Below are 20,331 nucleotides of genomic sequence, written 5' to 3' on the forward strand. Positions count from 1 at the left end.
TGCCTGTGGCACCATGGAGCATATGTTTGGGCTGGACCTGTACTTTACAGGAAAGGAGTGATCAGAGGGTCGAGTTGTTGATTCTTGTTTAGTTTTCATCTTCCTCACCCTCTCAGACTTTGAGTTGCGCGCGCTGCTAAACAGACGCGCTACCATGGAAACCAAACAATGGTGTAGCTGTATTAAAGTCCGAGTGGAAACAGTGGTGAGTAAATCTGATTTTGTCAGAAATCGGGAGAAATGCGGGAGTCTCCCGCAAAAATCGGGAGGGTAGTGGCGGCCAGCCCATAGGGGCGCTAGGGGCGCCGCCCCACCTCTTCCCACATACAAAAACAAATATTTAAAAAAATATTAAATAAAAAAATATATATTTAAAAAAATATATATTTAGAATTTCATTTTTTATTTTTAATGAACAAGGTAAATATCATACAATTGATATCAGTAAAATGTATAATCTACAATAAAATCTTGTTTAAAATTGTGTTACGATGTCTAAAGTTACTGATAAGTCACATGTTTCCTGCCTGGCCTTGCCCTTGGCATTAGTTTATCATTACGGGGCGCTGCCCCCGAGCCAAACAGCAGCAATCAGCACGTTGCAAAAGTCTCAAGAGTAAACTGTGCCGCCGAAACATAATTTCAGCCAATCAGCGCCGTCAAATATTTTGGTCACGAGGGCGCTCACTCGGCGCCCACGTTGCTTACGTTTTTTAGACTCGTGAGGAACTGGGGTAGTATCTATAGTAACGCAGTGTAGGCGGAGCCGTGACGTCATCTTCAATGAGCTCCTCAGAAAAACAACACAGCCGTTAGCTCTTAGCACTCAGCGCTCACAGCTCTTCATATCTGTTCAGAAACTAGACAAAAGTTAAACAAGTACAAACCACATACTGTCGGTGTCATGGCGAATACAGTTGCTGGTTTATTTATGTCTGTATAGGCCGTTGTTGTGAGTGTGGACGGTCGCAGCATTTACAAAGTTAGCTTAGCGATTCTCTCTCTAGTTTAGACTGCGGTCAAGCCAGCCTCCACTCGGAAAAACCTAGTCAAGCCAGCCCTCACGTGATATTGCGGTGCGCGAATATCCTATGCATTACGGTAGAGTAAAGAAAATCCTCCCTCTGTGTTTAGATGACAATAAAACAAAAACTGTCCAGTATCAAAGAGTCATTTCACTTCAGGGTGATAGCAGGACATCCCATCTAGTCACTCAGAAAAAATCAGGACATTCTGATGTAGAGTTTCAAAATAAAAGACCTTTGAAATCTCTATTGTATGAGTTATCATCCAGGTTTTTAGATGAGAATAAAACAAAAACTGTCCAGTATCATAGATCCATCTCACTCCAGGTTGATAGCAGGACACCCCATGTAGTCACTCAGAAAAAATCAGGACATTCTGATGTACAGTTTCAAAATAAAAGACCTTTGAAGTCTCATATATGAGCTATCATCCCTGTTTTTAGATGAGAATAAAACAAAAACTGTCCAGTGTCATAGATCCATCTCACTCCAGGTTGATAGCAGGACACCCCATGTAGTCACTCAGAAAAGATCAGGACATTCTGATGTACAGTTTCAAAATAAAAGACATTTGGGGACAGGGATGATAGCTCATATATGAGACTTCAAAGGTATTTTATTTTGAAACTGTAAATCAGAATGTCCTGACTTTTTCTGAGTGACGACATGGGGTGTCCTGCTATCACCCTGGAGTGAGATGGATCTATGATACTGGACAGTCTTTGTTTTATTCTCATCCAAAAACAGGGATGATAGCTCATATATGAGACTTCAAAGGTCTTTTATTATCACGTGAGGGCTGGCTTGACTAGGTTTTCCCGAGTGGAGGCTGGCTTGACCGCAGTTAGTTTAGCATACTCAGCCCGACTCAGCCTGGTTGTTCCTGGCCCTAGAACCACGATTTTATGGGGCCATTACATCACCAGAATTCTCAATTGAAGGGGTAATTTCTCCCAAAAAAAATGTTTTTACTCACTATATAACAGCCCCACCAAAAATATTTTCCACCAGCCGCCACTTGTTGGCAAGTATGACACCCCCCCCCACAAACATGTCAGAAGAACCAGCGTAGAAGAAAACAAAATACTGTCAAACTAAACTGAAATTCAACCACTTGAATGTCACATCCCTGACATCCGCATCTCCGGAGCCTGGTCCTTCAACCATATAAAACCAGCGCCTCCAGATGAACCCCAAAGCAGCAGCTCTGCGGCCGCAGAGGCTGTCAAAACCCCCGCCGGCATCGTTGAACCGAAACAGGCTGGTTCCGACTGCGTGGAGGTTTGTTGTCGGGACATTGAGACGGGCAAATAAAAGCTTATTTGGGCAAAGAGAAAGGTACTTCAATGCAGAATGGTACAAAAACAGAGAGTGGTTAATTATTTGCAAAACCACCAAACGAGCCTTCTGTGAAATATGCAGATTTGCTGCTGTCAAACGGCTTGTAACTTTCTCCAAATGTGGAGATGACAGCGTTGTAAATACCGAGTTAATAACTGGAACTTTTCACAGAGCTTACTGAAGTCAAACACCAGTCAACATTCAGCTTGTCAAACAAGAGCGTAGCAGGAAAAAAGAAGAGATGGAATGAGCAACTGCGCTGTCATATGGCTGGACCTGTATAGTTTAATTTACAGGAAAGGAGTGAGCAGAGGGTCGAGTTGTCCATTCTTGTTCTGTTTTCTCTGACTATCTTCCTACTGAACACCCTCTCAGACTTTCATTTTCTCGCGCTACTAAGAGACACGTTACCATGGAAACCAAACAATGGTGTATTGAAGTCCGAGTGGAAACACTAACATTTGGTGCGTTATGTTAGAATGAAACAAATCAGATTTAGTCAGAAATCGGGAGAAATGCGGGATAAATATGACCCCGGGAGGAAAACGGGAGTGTCCCGCAAAAATCGGGAGGGTTGGAAAGTATGTCACATACACACGCACTTTTTGGCCCCCCCACTTCTGAAATGAATCCGGCGCCGCTGACGGGAACTCTGCAGGGCGAGCCTACCTGAATGCGCGCCTAGGCTCACAGTATATAAGGCACAGCTACACGTTCTGACTGTCATCCTTTTCTCTTCAGCGAGCGGGACAACACCTGAGAAAAGCATTCGAAACAAGTAAAAAGTATCTTACCTCCAGGCAAGCGAATGGAGTCGCCACTGCAGGAAACCCGGGCCTGTCCCTCATGACCAGCTTAATAGCGGGAGCCGATCCCCACCAGCTCTGGTTCGAGTGCCTGGGACCAGACCACGCCGAAGACGAGCTCGAGTTGGTGGACGTGGGAGACCAGGATATGGCCGAGGCTGCGCCACCAACGTTCGCCATACCAGCCGTGCGGGTTTTGGCTCTATTTGCTGAGGAGGAAGAAGATGACTTCGCCTCATCGGTGTCTGACACTTCCGGGTCCGGAATCCGCGGAAGTCCACCGCACATGTCTGCCCGCCAGGTCGCATCGGACTATCGCTCCCCCCACCACTACCGCCGAAGCCGGTAAGCAGGTTACGATCCGGCCCGAAGCCGGTAAGCCGGTTACGGTACGGTCCGAACGGCGCAACCGGCTTTCGTCTCGCCCCCGGTGCCAGATATCTGGCAGTGTGTGGAGGCGTCGTGGCAACGGCCACTGAAAGCGAGAGCTCCGGTGGCAGGAAAGGTAGGTATTCTGAGGGTGCGGGGCCACACGTAGACCTCATATCCTGGCGTTCCCCCCCCACTCGATGAGAGCCTGGCAACACATCTGCCCTGTGACAGGGCGGCTGCAAATAACACTGGTGTGTTGGGCGTCTCGCTGATTGCTCTTCCGCAAGATGCCCCCACCTCACCGGATCAGAGCGATTATTTGGCAGCAGCATCGGCCAAATTAATATCCTGGTCCACGTTATGGCCGCCGCTGCTTGCCGTGTGATGTCCCTGGCCACAGTGGGATCACGCCGCGTGGCACTTTCCAAAAAAAGACTGTGTTGATCTCCTGGGAGCCCCCGTGTCTACGGAAGGGCTCTTTGGATCGATTTCCTCGGTCACGTGGATGAGGAGAAGTCATCTGTGCAGGGTTCAGGGACGCTATAGCCGGCGTGCTGTTGTCAGAAAACACACATCGTCTGGTATAATAGCTCCGATAAATGCATTTCACCGTTAATGTGAAACATAGCATTAATACGAAGGCGCGCGGCCCCGCGAGAGTGGGACTGGGTTACTCACTCCAGTTCTGCAGCATCCCTCCCTCCATTCAGGGCTAAGAGAGGCAAATCTATCATCCCAGGAGGAGATAGGTTTCCTTTCAACAGAAATTCTGGCCCTGTTGCAAAAACGGTGGGTTACGTATTGTAAACCTAGTTCTATAGGCACAGGCGGAGCCCTCTATTTGACTTTATGCTCTCAGAAAGAGAGAGAGAAAAAAATAGAGGGCCACCAGAGAGTACTACAGCTTCTTAGCTGTGGCTCCACAGCTGCTTGCATGTCTGTCCCCTAACGGCCCGTCCACACACAGGCATGAAAAAAATCTTTCAAAGCTTCGCCCATTCACTTGAATGGGGTGATGTAGAAGATTTTTAATCTTCGCCGAACTGCATTGTGGGGAGCGGAGAATGGCTTTGCAAGCATCGTGAGCATCAAAAGTTGAGCAATGTTCAACTTTTGATGCTCCCGATGTTTTCGAAGCTGGCATCAGCCAATCAAATCCCGTTTATGCAAATCCCGCCAGTACAAGCTCTAGCCAATCAAACCGCGTGCAAGCTGGGAGAGCCAGACCGCAGTTCATTTCCTCATATTCCAAACGAGAAATTACGGTAGCAAATCACTCGGTTCTTTACGACCAGAACTATTTACCGGGATACAAACCGGAGGAACCAGGCATGGAGGGAGGTGGCAGAGACAGTGTGTGAAACTGGTAGGTTTTCGCCTGTTTGGGGAGTTTATACCCAGTTGACTTCGTTTTAACATTGCTATTGCTTTGTATGTCGGGGGCGGGAGATTCATGTGATTGGTCGTTGGTCGCGTTGCTCGCAAAAAATCGCCAAGCTTCAGACACGCCCAGCATCAAGATTTTTCAAGATTTTTTCATGCCTGTGTGTGGACGGGCCGTAACACAGTTTTATGGAGAATGGAAGCTCAGCTGTGCACTGACAGAATGGGTGGACAGGACACTGGGACTGGGTTACTCACTCCAGTTCTGCAGCGTCCCTCCTCCATTCAGGGCTGTAAGAGAGGCACATCTATCATCCCAGGAGGAGATAGGTTTCCTTTCAACAGAAATTCTGGCTGTTGCAAAAACGGTGGGTTACGTATTGTAACCCTAGTTCTATAGGAACAGGCGGAGCCCTCTATTGGACTCTATGCTCTCAGAAAGAGAGAGAACAAATAGAGGGACGCCAGAGAGTACTACAGCTTCTTAGCTGCGGCTCCACAGCTGCTTGCATGTACCCTAACACAGTTTTATGGGGAATGGAAGCTCAGCTGTGTACTGACAGAATGGGTGGACAGGACACTGTGACTGGGTTACTCACTCCAGTTCTGTAGCGTCCCTCCTCCATTCAGGGCTGCAAAACGTTCCACATGTTAAACAGTTACTGGAACTGGTGCAGCCGGGTGATTGGTTAAGATAAGATAAGATAGAGTTTTATTGTCTCCCTTAGGAGAAATGTTGTCTTTGTCCTGGTTCACAACCATCGACCTGAAGGACGCTTAATTTCATGTCGAAATTGCTCCAAAACACAGAAAGTATTTGCGTTGTGCCTTCCAGGGGATAGCCTACGTACGAGTACAACAGACTACCGTTTGGCTACTCCCTGTCCCCACGCACGTTCAGTGTACGCCCCCATCGAGAGCGAGGTGTAGGGACATTATTCAGAAATACCGTTCACATACACTTGTGAAACACTCTCACACACACATGAAATCCAAAGTTATTCACATTTACATGTGAAACACTCTCACACACACATGAAGCGATCTCACACACACATGAAACGCTTTCACACACACGTGAAACGCTCTCACACACTTGTGAAACGCTCTCACACACTTGTGAAACGCTCTCACACACACATGTGAAACGCACTCACACACACATGTGAAATGCTCTCACACACACATGTGAAACGCTGAGTTCAGTATTGAAATAATTTGCTTTTCAGTTAAAAAAGGAAGGCCTTCCTGTCACATGAAGGAAAATCAGGACATTCTGATGTAGAGCTTCAAAATAAAAGACCTTTGAAATCTCTATTATATATATATGAACAACCAAAACTCTCCAGTATCAAAGACTTATTTCACTCCAGGGTGAATGATGCTATCACCCTGGAGTGAAATAAGTCTTTTATACTGGAGGGTTTTTGTTTTATTCTTATCTAAAAACAGAGGGATGACAGCTCATATAATAGAGATTTCAAAGATATTTTATTTTGAAACTCTACACCAGAATGTCCTGATTTTCTCTGAGTGGGGTGTCCTGCTATCACCCTGAAGTGAAATAAGTCTTTGATGATTGACAGTTTTGTATTTATTCTTATCTAAAAACAGAAGGCCCATATGAGATTTCAAAAGTATTTTATTTTTAAACTCCTGAAGTTTTACATTCACTCAGTTATAATGTGGTAGTTATAAATAGTTTGTTTTAAATTATTATTGATCACATTATATAGTGCATATTTCTTAATTTAATCTCCAGTATATATGAATATGTTTGGTATATTTGTTATTGACAGAGTAAGCAATTTTATTTTGAAGGCAGTTTTTCCAGGCCTCTACCGTAATCCATAGGATATTGGCGCACCGCAATATAACGTGTGGGCGGCTGGCTGGCTTCACCGCAGTAGAATAAAAGTGTATATCGATTAAGAAATGCTTTCATTCTTCAATATGGAAGAAAAAGTTAAAAAAAACTCAACGCAGTTAACACAATAAGATGTCATACATCGGAAATGACTAACATTTATCATCTTTCGTCTTTGTCTCTTATCTATAATTATCATTTTTAATGCTTTTGTGCTTTTTCAATCTTTATTTATTTTTTCCCCTCAACACCACTAAATCAATTGCAGAGCAAAGCAGTGTTGTGCTTGATATCGGGGTGCAGAGTCTCTCCCTACAAGGGGAGCTGTAGTGGGCCGTTGCACACCGCGGGAGGGAAAGAGGGACGATAGCTGACCGTCCAGTAGGGGTGGGCGATACCACAAAATCTGGATTCAATCCGATACCAAGTATTTCAGGGCCAGTATCGCCGATACCGATACTTTTTTAAATGAAAAGCGTCTTATGTACTTTCATATAGGGGAGAGCGGCATGAGATGATTTTTTAGCTGAAATGATCATAAATAGACTAAATCTGAATTAATGTTCATGAATAAAGACAGGACAGTTTTTATTGACAAATAAACGTTTTACTTTTGCAAATTTAAAGTGCAAACATGAAAAATAACAATACAAAGTGGCCATAGTAGCGAACTGTCTTCTTGCAAACATCACAGTTTGTTAAGTTTTAATTGCCCTGCCGGCTGCTGTCAGTCAGCTTGATAATCGGCGTTCAGGCAGGGAGCACGCTGCGCGTGCGCGAGCCTCGAGGAGAGGAGGACAGCAGTGGAGAGGGAAGAAAAGAGCATATACTTGTGTTCGTCTGCACATAGTTTTTTGAAGAAATTGACGAGTAGAGGAGACGGGAAAAAAAGTATAAAAGTATCGATCCTATTGGCTCTCGTATCGATATTTTGAAACGTAACGTAATATCGGAAGTATCGATATTTTGGGATCGATCCGCCCACCCCTACCGTCCAGTGCGTTCCCACTTGCAGCTCCAACAGTCGTTTGCGGCCCGGTTGTGGCCACATTTGATAGCATTCGAATAGTCTCAGCTGAGGCAACAATACTACTTAGCAACGCTGCTGCATCAGTTAAGCTTTGTGCAGGCTGCTGAGCAGACATGATGCAAAATATTGTTTTCGCTTTTTTGAAATTTGCGGTTCTTCGCTGTTTTTTAAAAACGACTTCCTGTTCAACTGAAATGCCTTCCGTTTCAACTGAAATCCCTCTCAGACAACATACTGAAATCCCTCTCACACAACATACTGAAATCGCATTTCATGTGTGCGTGTGAGTGCGTTTCACATGTGTACATATATGAACCAGTTTCATGTGTTTGTGAGTGTGTTTCATATGTGTGTGTGAACGGTATTTCTGAATAATGTCCCGTACGGCCCCTCATACAAGGGAGGGGTGTACGCCCCCATCGAGAAAGAGGGCAGGCTACGTACCACTCTGTCAGAGAACAGACGGACGTTCCTGCTTCAGGCAGTTTTCAGACTGTGACGAGGGCAACGGTGACAGCCCTTACCATCATGCAGACTTTGGGTCTCATGGCGGCTGCTCACCAAGTGGTACCGCTGGGGCTACTGCACATGCGTCGCCTATAGAGATGGTTTGCCAGCCTTTGTTTAGATCCCAAGAGGCATAAACGACATCTGGTGACCATCGACAAGACGTCGTTTCAGTAGAGGGCAACCTCCGATACTGGGGGTCCCCAAAGCATTTGCTGAAGGGGAGGGACCTGCCTAGAGACAGCTATAGGTGGTGGCTGGTCTCTGACAGAGACCCGGCACATCAACCTTCTCGAGCTACAGGCAGTAGTACTGGTCTTACAGCACTTCAAACCCTTACTACAGGGCAAACATGTGCTGGTGAGGAGCGACAACCGCACCACAGTGGCTTACATCAACAGGCAGGACGGAGTCAGCCCCACCGCCTTGTTGAGCGCAGCGGAGAACCTGTGGTTGTGGGCCTCAGAGAATGCTTTTATCTCTAAAGGTCCCCCACCCTCCGGGACTGGAGAACAGTGGGGTCGGCCTCATGTCAAGAGGTGGGCCCCTGCCAGACGAATGGTGGTTCTCCCTGGCTCGGCAGAACAATCCACCCTTGGGGGTGGACACGTTTGCACACGAGCCTTGGCCAATATATTTGCTCTACGCCTTTCCACCGCTGCGTCTCATTCCCCCACTCCTGGAGAGGGTGAGACAAGAACAGTTGTCAGTCATTATGGTAGCCTCAGGTCGGCACTCGGCGCCGTGGTACACAGAAGTGACTAGGGCTGTCAAGTTAACGCAAAAAAAGATTAACGCCACTAATTATTTTAACGCGATTAACGCATGTGTATTTTTTGTCCTCGGCCGCCCCGTAGTTTCAGAGCGCATCGAGTTTAAAATACCATCTACAACAGGGATGGGCAAATGGCGGCCCGCGGGCTGCATGCGGCCCCTACCTCCTCTCTTTGCGGCCCTCAGATTAATTTATAAACAACGTAATTAATTAAAAAAAATAAAAAAAATAAAATGTTTTACTTGTAGTACTGATACCGACACATTTGTGTGTATTGTGTTTGTTTCCCGGGGAAACCCTCACAAGAAACACCGGCTGTTGTTATGCCTGCTGTGACGTTAAGTTGCCTCTTGTAATTATGCCTTTACAAGCTTAAAAGTTGTATTTATCTTCTGAATTTGGCGAAACAAGTTTAATATTCTTAAAACCAAAACTTTGCTTATTTGAAATCAGATGAAAACAAACTGTCACGGACCCTGCCGTGTTATCTATGATTACTACGCTTTTCATTCATAATTTCAGCGGGCGGGAGGGGGAGTGGTGCTGAGGAACAGCAGAGTGAGGGCTGACATGTGTCTGTGTTGACATTCCCCTTATTGTGGAATAAGGGGAATGCAGAGACTGGCTACAAGTGTTTTAGGTTCAAGTTAGACAACTAATGTCTGGGTTAGTGTTCATGACTTCATGTGTATGTCATCTTAATGGTTAATCTCAATACACACATATTTTCCGTGCTTTCCAATAGTTTAAAAATAGTTTTATTCCACTGTTTGATAACCTATTCAATACAAACATGCCACTTGTAAAAATGAAATATAACCTTTCTGTGAACTGATATTTTTTTAGTGAGCTTATTAGAGGATGTTCCCATTTTTTGGGGATGTTCCCTTTGATTGTAAAATGTCAATGAAGATGTCAGACTTAGTATATTTGTTAATATTTGCATACAACACATGGAATTTGTGTGTGTGTGTGTTCCAAGTGAATCTGCGGCCCCCTGGTGGCCAGTACATCAATGATGTGGCCCCCACCACCATCAAAGTTGCCCATCCCTGATCTACAAGCTGATGTTGACAGCCCCGCTCCTGCCGTCCGATTGTGGCAGACCACACTTCCACGCTCACCGGCAGGCACCGACTGGCCATCGGGAGGACCGGGAGGGTGTGTGTATGTGTGGCGCGAGAGAGAGACCTTACGTGTATTGTTGTTGTTGTTAGCATCTGGTGCTAGCTAGCTGCGCTAACGGATATAAGGAGCTGTTAAAATGAAAACAGAGGAGCGACATTTCGCCGACAACTGCGCCGAGCACTTGACTTTATGCAGGTAGCCAGACAGTGGTACATTGTACGAAAAGTCAGCACGGATAGTGCGCGCAACATGATTGCAACGTCCAGGCAGCTCCCGTTCGAGCATATGCCTTGAGTTGCACATAGCTCCAACACACACACACACACACACACACACACACACACACACACACACACACACACACACACACACACACACACACACACACACACACACACACACACACACACACACACACACACACACACACACACACACACACACACACACACACACACACACACACACACACACACACACACACACACACACACACAGTATTGTATGAGAGAGGTGAATATTTGTAATGTTCAGAGGTTGTTGTGTTTAATATTCATGAGAATATTTGTAATTGTTCAAATGATAATAAACATTTGCATAAAGCATATTTGTCCACTCATATGTTGATAAGAGTATTAAAAACTTGAAAATATCCCTCTAAGATACATTTAGAACAGATAAAAAATGTGCGATTAATGCGCAATAGGGGCGTTACCCACTCGGGGCCGATCTCTCCAGGCTTGGCTCCTGAGAGGGACAGGCTGAGAAAGGGTGTACTGTCTGACAAGGTAATTCAGACTATCCAGGCAGCAAGAATAGACTGACGAAGTGGTTGGGATTCCTGCAGTTACTGGAACTGGTGCAGCCGGGCGATTGGTTCACAACCATCGACCTGAAGGACGCTTACTTTCATGTCGAAATTGCTAGAAAGACAAAACGCAGGAAGTATTTGCGTTTTGCCTTCCAGGGGATAGCCTACGAATACAGCAGACTACCGTTCGGCTACTCCCTGTCCCCACGCACGTTCAGCAAATGTGTGGCCACAGCGCTTCGCGACCATGGCATGAGGGTTTTATTTTATCTCAACGACCTCATAGTCATGGCCAGGTCCAGGGAATGGGCAGATGTTCCACACAGCCCAATTGATCTTACACCTAACCAAGTTGGGAGTTTGCTGTCAATTGGAAGAAGAGCAGTCCCATACCTCACCAGCAGGTGGGGTATCTGGGGATTTTGCTCGATGCAGCCCCCATCGAGCGCGAGGTGTACGCCCCCATCGAGAGAGAGGTGTACGCCCCCATCGAGAAGGATGGCAGGCTACGTGCCACTCTGTCAGAGAACAGACAGACGTCCCTGCTTCAGGCAGACTGAACGTTGGTGTGAGGAAAGGAGTCTAGAGCCTCTGTCCGGTACATTGGACTCTATTCTATCCTATCTACAGCTAATGGTGGACAAGGGGCTTGCTCATACCACAGTCAAGGTGTATGCAGCAGCCATCTCGTCCTGTCATGAGAGATTAGGCGGCAGACCAGTCTTTAGCCAACCGCTTAAGAAGCGTTTTTTGCAGGGGATCAGGAGACAGCACCCAGTGGTGCATGTCTCCACCCCGCAATAATAACTGATATTGTTGCTCGAGGCTTTGGTTACAGAACCGTTGAGGCCACTGGGGTCCGTGCACACTCTACACGTTGTGTGGCTGTGTCAACAGCCTTGTTCGACGGCGTGAGTGTGGAGGACATATGTAAGGCGGCGTCTTGGTCCATCTTTTGGACATTTCTGGCTCCTTCTCATCGTCTGTGCTTGCTGGGGCAACACAGGACTGGTGAAAAGAGGGGGGCTGTGGGTCGGTAAGCTGTATCTGACCCCCTGGGACATAATACACTTACGTTTCCCCATGCTCCTTAGGGACCTGGGAAACGTGGTGCGCAGTGTGTAGTCACTTGCGCTGGCACCTGCAGGGTGGAGCTATGGGCTTATTCAGACCAATTAGGCTCTACCTAGCCAAGTAAGCTGCGGCCCAACTTCTCCACGGTCACAACCGGGTGATAGGAAGTTGGGGTGCGATGGCTGTTAACCAAAGGCCGGTCAGGGGCAGTGTGGTGGGTGGATGTGTGGGGCGACAGGGCGTTTATTCATCGGGGCTCCACCCACTGTACCCATAGAGTCCAGTAGAGGGCGGAGACTGTGTGAGATATAACGGGGGGTTACGCCGTGTAACCCTAGTTCTATAAGCACAGGCGGAGCCCTCTACCTAGGGGCCCTGTCTTCCCTATGCCGCTAGCTAAAGAGGGTGTAGGATGACAGTCAGGAGGTGTAGCTGTGCCTTATATACTGTGAGCCTGCGCGCACATTCAGGTAGGCTCGCCCTGATTGGCCGGCTACGTTTATACAACTTCAGTGTGTGAACGCTCGCGTATCATTGATGAGAGTAGTACCCATAGAGTGCAGTAGAGGGCTCAGCCTGTGCTTATAGAACTAGAGTTACAATACGTAACCCCCCCCCGTTTTCCTTTACAGATATACTCGATTCATATACAGTGGGGCAAAAAAGTATTTAGTCAGCCACCAATTGTGCAAGTTCTCCCACTTAAAAAGATGAGAGAGGCCTGTAATTTTCATCCTAGGTATACCTCAACTATGAGAGACAAAATGAGAAAAAAAAACATCCAGAAAATCACATTGTCTGATTTTTAAAGAATTTATCTGCAAATTATGGTGGAAAATAAGTATTTGGTCAATAACAAAAGTTCATCTCAATACTTTTTTATATACCCTTTGTTGGCAATGAAAGAGGTCAAACGTTTTCTGTAAGTCTTCACAAGGTTTTCACACGCTGTTGCTGGTATTTTGGCTCATTCCTCCATGCAGATCTCCTCTAGACCAGTGATGTTTTGGGGCTGTCGCTGGGCAACACAGACTTTCAACTCCCTCCAAAGATTTTCTATGGGGTTGAGATCTGGAGACTGGCTAGGCCACTCCAGGACCTTGAAATGCTTCTTACGAAGCCACTCCTTGGTTGCCCGGGCGGAGTGTGTTACTGATGGTAGCCTTTGTTACTTTGGTCCCAGCTCTCTGCAGGTCATTGACTAGGTCCCCCCTTGTGGTTCTGGGATTTTTGCTCACCGTTCTTGTGATCATTTTGACCCCACGGGGTGAGATGTTGCGTGGAGCCCCAGATCCAGGGAGATTATCAGTGGTCTTGTATGTCTTCCATTTTCTAATAATTGCTCCCACAGTTGATTTCTTCACACCAAGCTGCTTACCTATTGCAGATTCAGTCTTCCCAGCCTGGTGCAGGTCTACAATTTTGTTTCTGGTATCCTTTGACATCTCTTTGGTCTTGGCCATAGTGGAGTTTGGAGTGTGACTGTTTGAGGTTGTGGACAGGTGTCTTTTATACTGATAACAAGTTCAAACAGGTGCCATTAATACAGTTAACAAGTGGAGGACAGAGGAGGCTCTTAAAGAAGAAGTTACAGGTCTGTGAGAGCCAGAAATCTTGTTTGTTTGTAGGTGACCAAATACGTATTTTCCAGCATAATTTGTAAATAAATTCTTTAAAAATCAGACATTGATTTTCTGGATTTCTTTTTCTCATTTTGTCTCTCATAGTTGAGGTATACCTAGGATGAAAATTAAAGGCCTCTCTCATCTTTTTAAGTGGGAAAACTTGCACAATTGGTGGCTGACTAAATACTTTTTTCCCCCACTGTATAATGAATCAAAGTAATGTATACATGACATCTTGTCAGTGAAAAGCACAAGAGATTTAAAAGAGACGTAATGATCTCAGCATTCACTCACTGCTGAAATGTTCACAACATGAATATCTTCTGCTGTCAGTTAATTAAATAAGGGAATATTCAGACTTGACTTGAAAGCTTATAGTTAACATTTTAAACAACAAAAAAGCATCTTACAACAACAGGGAAAGATGCTGCATTTTAAAACATTCATTAGCATAAAGTTATATTGGAAAACATATCCAAGACATGATTATAATTTTACAGGATTGTTTTCTGATTTTATTCTGATGTTAAACCACAGAAGGAGAGAGCACGAAGAGTGTTGAACTCACAAAGATGAAGAAGTTAAAGATGAACATGAGGTACTTCATACAGCTGAGGCAGTCCCCCTCCATGGCTGAGCCTCGGGCTGAGACCTCCCCCTACAAACACACACACAAACACACACACACAGTGTGTTTATTTAGCAGCATGAGATACTTTTGATTATCTTTAGGGTTTGTGGAGGCGATAAAAGGGCTAAAAGAGGGTACATTCTGGACATATCATCAGGTGGACAAAAACAACAAAAATAATTATATTGTTTATCTTTAACTGCTGAATGTGAAAATAAGCAACCATTTGCTTTAACATTATATTATAAAAAAATAATAAAACGTGACAATATGTAACTGTGTTTATTTCTTGTTTCACCGCCCCCCAAGTGACCAAAAAATGTATTACGGCAGGTTTTAATTATGTAAGAGTGATTAAGAAAATACTGCTATCAGCGATGCAACAATTAATCCCCTGATACCTTGATTATGAATCAGCTTCCTAAAGTTGTGTATTTTTATGTCTATATCTCTGTAAATGTAATATCTTTTTGGTGTTGGACTGTTGTGAAAAAAAAAAAGCAATGTTACATTAAGATCTGGGATATTTTATTGAGTTTATTTCACAATGTCCTGGACCAAGCATTTAACTGATAAATCCAGAAATATAAGCACAGTAATTGATTATGTAAAATAATAAGTTGTTCCAGCCCAAAATCCCAAATCTTAAAGCATCATTCACATGATACGCAACTCTCTCTTTGGAACAGAGGTTGGACGCAGGGCCTTGTGGTTGAAAAAGATAGTTCAGTTTGAATTCTATCGTTACCTTACCTGCTACCTTGCAGCGGTGATCTGATTGGTAGGCGTCAAAAGATAAGCAGTAAACAAGGTCAAAGTTGAAACTATTTGAATTTGAGCGCAGCGCTAGGCAACAATTTAGAGCGGTGTGCAACGCCGACGGTAGCGCTTACGACTACTCGAGCAACACGTCAATGCAGACCCGTTTTACCGCATATTATGTGAATGATTCACTTAGTCCAGGGGTGGGGAACCTCAGGCCCCCGGGCCGTATACGGCCCGCGAGACAATTTGGTACGGCCCTCGAGGTAACTTATAAACACATGCAAAAAAGAAAAAAAATTGAGAAATCTAGGCCGCAAAAAAATTAAACAAGCGAGTGCCTGTTTTTCCTAGCCAGGATCAGGGTCCTTGAACACAACACGAGCCTAACGTGTCATCACGTGGTATATGTCTCGTCTGATAGGGGTGCAGTTCTGACGGAGAGCACCAGAACGCCACTCCGGTACTTCCAAAAATTACAGTACCCATAAGCAGCGCCATATAGACTGCCCATAAGGAGCCGTACACATGCCGCTGTTTTTGCGTGGCTGTGTCTTAGTTGTAAGCCCAGTGGCAATCTGTCCATCTGTCATACTGATCAATAACTTTGTTGTTATTAGCATCTGGTTAGCTAGCTATGCTAACAAATATAAAAAGCTTTTTCTACAACCAGTGTGGTAAAGGCACATCTTTATATTATCATTATAAAAAAATAAGAGAATAAAGTAAACAGGTATAAAATATAATATGACAGTAAAAAAAGTTGTTATTAATAAACAAGAATACAGTTTGAAAGGAGTGATTCGTAAAATATCCATAAAGAAAAAATAAATATCTGCTTACAGTTCTGTTTCATATGGATGTTGAGAGATGTATCCATAGATCTCCTCCTAATGTTGCTCTTGAAGTGCACCAGATTGATGCTTTTAACTTCAACTTTTAAAAAAAATCTTCCCGGGGGAGCATACGGGGGGTCCGGGGGGGACCCCCTAGAGGAGGTTAGGTCCCCCCCATACAATACATTTGCAGTTGCACACATCTTGTGTCCATATCTTTCTGTTTTGGTGGTCATGCCACAACCGTGCACGTGAGTCATGGTAAGATATCTGGATTAAGAGGTTGCTTTTTCTTTGCACAGCATGAAAGAAAGGCGAAATGAATGGGCTGTGATTTTAATATTTTTAAGGAGAGGTCAATCATTTGTACGGCCCTCGAGGATATTGTAAAAATTGAAATGGCCCTTGAGACAAAAAAGGTTCCCCACCCCTGACTTAGTCAAAAGAACAATCTAAACATGTTACAGTATATTGGATATTTTATTGAGATTTTTTCAGAAATGTATGGCAGTTTGTGGACAACATTTAATCAATGAATACAGAAATATTAAAAAATATATGAATATTGTAAATTAATAAGTTGTTGCAGCCCTAGTAATATAATAATCTTAAAGGCTAAACGTTAATTCAGCAAGAATCAAGAATATATTTTTCTGTTATTTTGAAGGCGTAAAGATGAGGGAAATTTCTTACATGACAACATGAATACCGATTTGTCGCAAAGTTAAAAAAATATGATTTGTCTTGCAGCATGCATACTGTAAATGTAACTCTATGCAGCATGTTGCATAAAGCTCCTGAACACTCTGTGTCTTATCTGCAGTCAATATGAGCAAACATGAGAAGCAGGACGGAGGAAGGTGCGATGACACTTTGTCAGTAACAGTTTTCGTCAGAGGACGTGACACTGCCAGCCTGTCCCTGTGGCTTGGTTTGACACATGGAGGGACGTTGGCTGCTACTGAGGAGGACATGTTGCTGTAAGTGGATCCATCAGTGGGGGTGTGAAGAGGACCAACTGTGCACTTATGGTCCCTGATGGTGTTTACCAGATAAAACATGCAGCCACCTGTCATATCAAAGAGGACAGAGAGTTTTCTTTAATATCAAATTAAATCAAGAGCAAGACTACTGTGAAAGGTCCTTTTAAGGGCCTTATTTCAGATTTAATCACATCAAACGTTGTGTCTGGTTAGAATTTAGAGACAGGTGATCACTTTTTATTCCGTCCATGTTGGCTATAGCTGTTTATGTTGAACGACTATTTCCGACCCTATTAATTGAAGGGAAAAGGATTCTTTGGAAAGGACACACAGTAAGATGTAACACACTCTTAGCGATCAGTCTTGTAAATGAAGAAGCTTATAGGTTAGGACCTTGAAGACTGTCAGTCCGCTCATTCCTCATTTGTTCCTACTGAAGATGTAAATCTACAAAAACAACTCAAAGTTTGTAGTATTTTCCTAAAACCGCTCTAATGTTTCACTGCAGTATGTTTACATGTTAACGGTAATGAAGGAACAAGTCACTAGGTGCAACAGTGTGGCTCACTGATGTGTTTTGAGCCTCGCTAAAAGTCACAGCCTGTGATCGTTTTATCCACTTCACACTGAATATAAAGTATTGAAGTGCGAACGTCCATGTATGCCTGACTCTTTGTAGCGCAACCATGAGGTTTACATTTGTTTCTTAAGAATGAAATTGGATGCAGATGTTCGTGTTTCACTCAGGATGAATCTATATTAATTTGGCCCTAAAGACATCAATTTATATTCTATTGACATTGCCTATTGCGGACTTTCTCTATACCTGACAAAGTATTTTTATTTTTACCGCAGTAATATCTAGCAGGTCATGGACGGCACATAAGTATCTGAAACCTTTCAATGTGTTGTTATAGAAAGAAGTTACAAAGAACAGATTTGGTTGTTCAATTTGGAGGTGAGCCGTTTTGGTGAAAATGTTCTCTGCACTGGTCAACTCTGACATTTTGGGTAATTCTTTTTTTTTTTATATCAATTCTGCATTTAGACTATCCATCTATCCATTGTCCACTGCTTATCTGGAGTCGGGTCGCGTTGGAAGCAGTGCCTGCAGAGGGTCCCAAATGTTCCTTTCCCTGGCCACATCAAACAGCTCTGACTGGGGGATGCCAAGGTGCTCCCATGGAGATATTATCCCTCCAGCTGGTCCTGGGTCAGCCCCTCATTCTCCTCCCAGCTGGGAGTACCTGGAACACCTTTCTAAGAAGGTGGCCAGGAGGCATCATGACTAGGTGTCCGAACCAGCTCAACTGTCTCCTTTCTACACAAATGAGCAGGGGCTCTACTCCAAATCTCTCCCAGTTGACTGAACTTCTCACCTTATCTCAAAGGGATATGCTAGCCACTCTCCAGAGGAAACCTATGTAAGCCGCTTGTAACCTCTATCTCGTTCTTTCGGTCATGACCCATCCTTCACCACCAGGGGAGAGAAGGAACGAAGATGACCGATACATTGAGAGCATTGCCTTCTCAGCTCGGCTCTCTCTTAATCCCAACGATGCAGAAAGCGTTTGTGATAACGCTCTTGCTGCTCCGATTCTGCAGCCCATCTCACACTAAATTGTATTTTTTAGACTAGTGGTCTAAAAGTCCAAAATAAACATGTTGGCGTTTCTTTCACTAACTTTGTCTCTTTGCGTTTGTAGATTTCTTCTAAATTAGAAACAAAGTGAGCATTAGCTAATGCCTAATTTGCCTAAACATAATATTTTAGAAAACATGTAGTACAAAAGAAGTTATGTAATAAACTAGGGAAGTTTCAAGGTATTATCTATTTGTCAAATGGTCTACCCTGTTTTGCTCTTTTACTATTGTCTACATCAGGGGTTCACAACTGGTGGGTCGCGACCCACCCATTTCGAGTGGGTCGCGAATGTGTGAGTGAAGAAAAAAAAATTGGAAAAGGAAAATTGGAATATTTTTTTTTTGGGGGGAAAAAGTCAAACTTTTATTTTGAAGGCCCGATTTTCTAACGCTGTGCATGCAGTCTGCGTTGGACTGAAAGTACCGGAGTACGGAGACCATAAACGGTTTTGAAAAAATATCTTTGCTGATGTTTTTTCGAGTCTTCTGGCCAATCAGAATCAAGATTGTTGCCGGAAGTCCCCACGGAGAATAACTTTGCAGTAGAACTCTTCTTTATACATCCATGGGTACAACTTCAGATAAAAATGAACACATAATGAAATATGACCCCCGGTTTGATGATTGACAGGTCACAGAACAATGGGAGCCATCTACCCTTACCCACAATTTAAAGTAAGTCACACAGACTATCTTCTCTTTACTCTTCTCGCAGCAAGATGTCAGAACAAAGTGAAAAAAAAACAATGGCATAAAATATTATTAATATGTCTGGTAGTAATAGAAGTATTTATTTTCTTCTCGGAGTGTACCAGAATGCATAGTTGATGTTAGTATTTCTAAAAATCTCCTGGGGGAGAATCCCCCCCAGACCCCCCTGCTGGGGTTGGGTTATCAGCATGTGTGCCTTTTTATATAGTTCAGCTTTGATTCCATCATCTCATTAAACCTTTTTTAAAAGCATACTTTAGTTCTGTGAAGGGATATATGCACTGTACTTCACTTGTATTAATACTATATGCTGAAAAGCGTATATATTACAGCACGCTTTTTTGTTGAATAGATTTGAGTGCTTCAAAAGGTTGGGTCGCGATGTATTGACCAAGTAAAAAGTGGGTCCCGGGACTTCCGGTTTACACATGAGGCGATAAGCAGCTAAGAAGAGGAGCTCCCGGCCAAATAAGTTCAAAAAGGAAGAAAACCCAGATAAATGTGATTCGAAGTTGGAAGAATAGGTCATGAGCAAATTAGTAAATAAGAAAGGAATGGAGAAAAAGACGAAAGCCGAAAAACAGCCGGGGGAGATGCAGGTCCAGATGGAACACAGTCAGCCTCTAACGGCTAACGCTAAAGCTAGCAACGACGAGCAACCTAGCTGGGTGTCGGCGCTGCAGACTAGCTTAGATGCCATGCGGGATAAACTCGAGAAAGCCCAGCACAACATGGATGCTAAACTGGATCAAATTGGCAGCCGGATGGAAGAAAATCTAAGAGGAGTACGTGAAGAAATGGAACAACTGAGAGAATATATGGACAAACACGGAGAAGATATGAAACAAGGGCTTGATAGCTTCAGAGAGGAAACAAATGGAAAATTAGAGACCGCTGAGGCGGAGATGCGGGCCCAAAAGAAGGATATGGAGATCCTTGAAGAGCGTACGGCTGGGGTCGAGGAGTGGAGTACCGACGTCCAGGACATTATTACGGCCTCTCTTGAACAACAAACCAAGC

At 44.2% G+C, this 20,331-nt stretch overlaps 1 protein-coding gene across 6 annotated transcripts in view; it reads right to left on the minus strand.

Moving 5' to 3' along the window:
* The window catches only part of LOC307028623 (tetraspanin-18B-like), a 50,937-nt gene that overhangs the window by 10,345 nt on the left and 20,261 nt on the right, over positions 1-20,331 (minus strand). For 3 of the 6 annotated variants that reach the window (XM_079663809.1, XM_079663808.1, XM_079663807.1), the window contains one exon: positions 14,313-14,402. The exons of the other annotated variants lie outside the window; for them this stretch is intronic. In XM_079663809.1, the coding sequence (XP_079519935.1) occupies positions 14,313-14,375 (63 nt within the window). In that variant the 5' untranslated portion in view covers positions 14,376-14,402. The remainder of the gene's footprint in view (positions 1-14,312; positions 14,403-20,331) is intronic. 6 annotated transcript variants of the gene reach the window in all.

This window comes from Notothenia rossii, assembly GCF_949606895.1.
Source record: "Notothenia rossii genome assembly, chromosome: 2".
NCBI lineage: Eukaryota > Metazoa > Chordata > Actinopteri > Perciformes > Nototheniidae > Notothenia > Notothenia rossii.